At 46.2% G+C, this 5,703-nt stretch overlaps 1 protein-coding gene across 1 annotated transcript in view; it reads right to left on the bottom strand.

Moving 5' to 3' along the window:
- EEF1AKMT2 (EEF1A lysine methyltransferase 2) overlaps window positions 1-5,425 on the bottom strand; it is a 31,547-nt gene extending 26,122 nt beyond the window's left edge. The window contains exons 1-3 of the mRNA XM_042780417.1: window positions 5,316-5,425; window positions 3,809-3,874; window positions 3,178-3,292 (exon numbers count right to left, since the gene is read on the bottom strand). Of these exons, the coding sequence (XP_042636351.1) occupies window positions 3,178-3,292; window positions 3,809-3,874; window positions 5,316-5,425 (291 nt within the window). The remainder of the gene's footprint in view (window positions 1-3,177; window positions 3,293-3,808; window positions 3,875-5,315) is intronic.
- Between the last annotated feature and the right edge of the window lie 278 nt (window positions 5,426-5,703).

Here is a 5,703-nt window from a genome sequence, read left to right as displayed (position 1 = left end):
AAAAAAAAAAAAAAAAATCTAGGAATAAATCTAACAAAACATGTGTAAAACCTCTACAAAGAAAACTATAAAATATCAGGGAGAAAAGAAAGAAGAACAAAATAAATGGAGGACTACACTGTGTTCATGGATTCAAAGACTCAATGCTGTAAAGACAGAAATCCTCCCCAAAATGATAGACCCAACATGATCCTGATCAAAAGCCCAGGTTTTTTCTATAAAGCAATGATTCTAGAATTTATTACTTAAATGCTCAAAGAGAAGCTATAACTAACAACAATCAAGGCAACAACAGATGGAAGGAAATCAAAGATGCAGTACCTACACTAAGCAAACACCTAAATTGATAAAGCTGCAGGAATTAGGACGGCATTGTATCATAAGAATAAGCAAAAAGACCACAAAATCAGCAGAGATTCCAAAATCAGACTCACACAAACACAACAACTGGCCTTCACGAGAGGTGCCACAATCACACAGTGGGGGAACAGATGTCTTTTTAATAAATAGTGCTGGGTTATCTAGATACTCACATGGAAAAAAAACCTTGACCTCTATCTTATAACATACACATAAAATAACAGAGACCTAAACATGAAAAGGGAAATAATAAAGCTTCCAGAAGAAAACACAGCAAAAGATGACTCTGGGTACACGGAAATTTCTTATATTGACAAAGCACTCCACTAAAAAAAAAAAAAGAATAGTAAGCGGAAATTTAGTAAAATTAAGGATACTATCACAAGAAGGGAGCTCTGGTGGCATAGTGCCTAAGGCACTTGACTGCTAACCAGAAGGCTGGTGGTTCAAACCCACCAGCCACTTCTCGGACGGCACGTAACAACAACAAGAACAACATCACAAGATAAGAAAGTAAGCCACAGATCATGCTTGCAATACAAAAGTGAAGTACCCTAAATTTTTAAAGAATCTCTACAAATCAATAAGGAGCTCTGGTAGCGTAGTGCCTAAGGCACTTGACTGCTAACCAGAAGGCTGGCAGTTCAAACCCACCAGCCACTCCTCGGGAGGAAGATGGGGCAATCTACTTCCGTAGTGATACTGCCTCGGAAACCGAAGGAGGGGTCACTATGAGTTGGATCTGACTCGACGGCACACAACAACAACAACAACAACAAATCAATAAGAAAAAGACAAGTCACTCAATTTAAAAATGGGTAAAAACTTGAGCAGGTACTTCAAGAATACCTAAACAGCTACAGAGCATGCTCAACATCTTTAGTCACCTGGGAAAAGAGACTAAAACCACAAAGTACCTCTATATACCTACCCCCCACCCAAAAAAAAAAAAACCACAGTCATTAAGTCAATTCCAACTCACAGCAACCCCAAGTATGTGAGAGCGGCACTGTGCTCCATAGCGTTTTCAATGGCTGACTCTTCAGTAGATACCCGACCTTTCCTCCAGGGCGCCTCTGGACAGACTCAAACCACCAACCTTTCAGTTAGCAGTAAGCATGTGAACTGTGTGCCATCCAGGGACTCCCATACACCTACTGGAACAGCTAAAATGTTTTAAACTGACAAAGCATTGTAACAGATGTTGCGCAACTAGAATTTTCAGACTGCCAGTGAGAGTGTAAACTGGAATCACCACTTGGGAAAATCATTCAGCATATCTATTAAAGCTAAACAAATACATACTCTGTGACCTAGAAACTCCATTCTTAGATATACATCCAGCACAAGTTCATGTATATATGCACCATAAAATAAGAATAGCTTCATTACATTTCAACTTATCAAATGATTTATAACCAAACTCAAAAACCAAACTCACTGCCATCAAGCTGATTGCAACTCACAGCAACCCCCACTGGGTTTCCAAGGCAGTAAAACTTTACAGAAGTAGACTGCCTAGTCTTCCTTCTGCAGAATGTCTGGCGGCACTACACCACCAGAGCTCCAAATGACTTACAGGCCCCAGTATATGCTACACTGCTGCAAGCTTTCCTGCCTTGAGATGTTGTTTCCATTGATTTCAATTTTCTCCTTCTTTACACCCTACTAACTCAGCTCATCTTGTCTCTACAATTTCCACCCAACTTGGAAAACCCTTCTCTGCCGGTCCCTCGCATTTCTGCCCCCTCACCTCAGCCAAGGCAGCCCTCAGCTTCCCCCCTCGGTACGCCCCCAGTTCTGCTCGGCCCAAGACCCCAGATCCCCGCCTCTCTGTGCCCTCCTCCATGACACCCGCCTGCCCCGAGCCCTACTCATGCTCCTTCTCTATCGCTCTTTCTCAAAGCTAACTGCTCTCTCTTCTATGCTCAGTACTTATCTATTATTGTACTCATCAAGCTAGAGTACAATTGTCTTTTCCTGTCAGTCCGTCCTCTATTCGGCTGTGACCAACTTGAGCACAAGGTCTAAATCCGCATGATGTCAGTGCCCGGCACAAGATCTGCCATATGGAAGTCACTCAACAAATTTCATTCTTTATCCTTCCTAATTAGATTGTAACACCATCTTCACTCCATAGTATCCATGACCACATTGGGCACACTACAGGCAGCAATCAAACTTGCTGCCACCCAGTAGATTTTGACTCATGGCGACCCTCACTGGGTTTCCAAGGCTATAAATCTTTACAGATGTAGATTGCATCATCTTCCTCCCACAGAGCAGCTGGTGAATTTGAACTTCTGACAACCTGGTTAGCAGCTAAACATCTTACCCACTACATCACCAAACCTCCTTGCAGGCAACAACAGTGGTGATTTAACTACTAATCAAATTTGTAGCAAAACTCAGTTCCATTAACATAATACTCTTTTCAAACCATACACACACCTAAGCTAAGGTGTATGTGTTTTACTAGAATTGCAAAATGTCACTCTCCTTTAATATGTATAGATTTCCGGAGTTTTGAGCTAGTGGAAGCCAAAAGAGATCATTTAGTCAGCAACCTTAGGAAAGAGCGAAAGGCTGGAGAAAATCAGTGGGCTGCTCAAGGTCAAGATGATAACCAGAAGGGCCAAGAGTAGTACTCAGGTACTCTGGCTTCTCCTGCAGCCTCCTTTTTGTCCCAGGTAGCTTCTCACAGTAAATGTTATCATTACTTGACTACTTTAGATAGTTAATAGCCCCAGTTACAGTATTTTTTAAAACTGTCATTTTAAAACTTAGCTCAAATACATGAATACCAAAAGTACCAACAAGTTCAACTAGGAAAACACCATTTCCAGTTCCAATATCAAGTACTGAAGCATCCAATGGGATCTTCTGTTTTTCTATCCACCTTATCAATCGATTCATACTCTCTTCTCCAAACCTGTTAGAAACAGAAAACCAGTTAATCAAAAAACAAAAGGAGAGAAAGGAAAAATTACAGCTGTCTTCCATTTAAGCAGTTTATACCATACACTGAATCTAGTCTTTTGCTTAAGGAAGAAGTAATACCCATGACTGCTTAGCTCCCTATCAACTGCTACTTGGGAGCAAATAACTCTAATAAAACAGACAAGGTTCGTATGTTACTTTTAATAGTTTCCCTACATCATCATTAACACTTGTGCATGTTGCTTGCTCAAAACTTTATTTCTTATTAAAGAAGGACAACTATTAAGATGAGAGTAATTTCTTAATACTCTAAATCTGGGTCATTAAAAGACAAAAGAGAAAAAGAGATGTTATAAATCTACCTACTAAAGCCAGAATCAGTCCTGTGTTCCCAACACCTTTAGGCTTTTCTTCTTTGGAATAAGCACTTGGTATGCGCGCACACACACACATACACAGACACACACATGTGGAATCATCTAGAGCATAGTTTTTGTCCCTAACTCACCAGATTTCTCCCGCATCTCCATATTCCCGGAAAGTTTGCAGTTCTCTTTCATAAACAGCATCCCAACTATAAAGAATGAAATGCAAAGCAAGGTTCTTGAACTGAACTCTACCATGAACTAAACATATGTTTCCTATACATTACACAGTTAATTATGAAATGAGGTTTAAGACATTATTAGTGTCATCAATAAGTACTCGTCACTCAATCTCTTAAAATCCTTGCGTTAAAAGAATGAAAGACATGAGCAAGCAGAGTAAGATTAAACAGGCAAAGCACTTAGAACAATACCTGACACATAACAAATGCTACATGAGGCTGAGCTTTAAAAGAAGTGGAAAGAATGAAAAAACAAAAGGAGTGCTTGTCCCAGGAACTCCAGATCCCAGGCCCAATTCTTGGCCTTGGCAGGGCAGGCACGGTCTCATTAGGCCACACTAGAGCCTCAAACGTACACATGCTGGAGTTTCTGCCAGCACAGTGCTTACTCACAGCGGAACGCATCCAAGACAAGACGCGTTTAAGGGCTAAGTTTCAAGGTTTTAAACGTCTTTAACCCGGGCTTAGCATAGTGCCTAAGGCACTTGACTGCTAACCAGAAGGCTGGCGGTTCAAACCCACCAGCCACTCCTCGGAAGGAAGGTTGGGCAATCTACTTCCATAGTGATACTGCCTTGGAAACCCAAGGAGGGGTCGCTATGAGTCGGGGCCGACTCGATGGCAAATAACAACAACAACAACCCGGGCTAATTGTCTCCGCCCCTTCCTAGCTTCTCACCCCCTACTTAAGATTTCCTTACTCCATCCAGTCGATTCCGACTCAAAAAGACCCCCTTGGGGTCTCCAAGACTGTAAATCTTCACGGAAGCAGACTGCCTCCTCTTCCTCTCGCGGAGCCGCTGGTGGGTTTGAACCACCGACCTTCCGGTTAACAGCCAAACGCCTTACCCACGCCGCCACCTCCGCTCCTTTCCTGCAGTTAGGGGCCTCCGTGTCACCCCGTGAGCCTTCTCTTCTCCCGTCGTCTCTCTGTAATCTCCACGCTACCTCTGCCCCTGAGCGTCCCCTAAGCCGTGCGTTCAACCATTCATTAATTCATCAGGTAGCTCCCGAGGGTCTGTTCCAGATCACCTTCTCCCCGCAAACGAAGCCCGCTACCTGCTCGCTCCTTCGTCCGCCACTCATTTCGGCTCGCACGTCCTCACGCTCGTCCCGGCGCCTGGCCGGCCGTCCTCCCGGGCCTCTGACCCTCGCCCACCCGCACTATTCGTCACCGTCCTTTCTCCCTCTCCCTTAGCCCTACCTCAGGGTCCAGACGCCGAACGGCCTCCCCAAGCGCTTCGGGGTCCCTCCAGCCAGCCCCTCGTGTTTCTGCTCCCTCGCCTCAGCCAAGGCGGCCCTCAGCTTCTCCCTTCGCACGCCCCCAGCTCTGCTCGGCCCGAGACCCCAGATCCCCGCGCCTCCGTGCCCTCCTCCATGCCACCCGCCTGCCCCGAGCCCTACTCACTGCTCTCGGGTTCCCAACGCCGAGGGAACGAAGGCATCTTTCCCCGGACTGCCCTCTCGGGACCGCGCCGCGGCCGCAGCGCCGCCGCCGCCGTCAGCGCCCGCGCTCATCTCCCTGGCGTCCCGGACGGCCGTAGAGACCGCCATAGAGACGCAGCGCGGGCAGAGCGGACGGCGGGCGGGCGCTTCTAGGCGGCGGGAGGCGGCCCTCTCTACTGCTCCAGCCTCGCGCTGGGGCCGCCAGGCCTCGCTTCGCTCTCAGGGATCAGCTTGCGTCACGACTCGGGGCTCCTCCAGCACCGGTGTGGGCGAGGCAGAGCCCTCGGGGGTGTCCCCTCCAACCGGCGTCGGGTCCACTCCGGCCTCAGGGGCCATCTGAGAGTTGTTTG

This window comes from Orycteropus afer, unplaced genomic scaffold, assembly GCF_000298275.1.
Source record: "Orycteropus afer afer isolate SDZICR_OR568_19922 unplaced genomic scaffold, OryAfe1.0 scaffold00038, whole genome shotgun sequence".
Lineage (NCBI taxonomy): Eukaryota > Metazoa > Chordata > Mammalia > Tubulidentata > Orycteropodidae > Orycteropus > Orycteropus afer.
The sequence above is the reverse complement of the archived record's forward strand: the minus strand, read 5'-3'. Positions and strand labels throughout refer to the sequence as shown.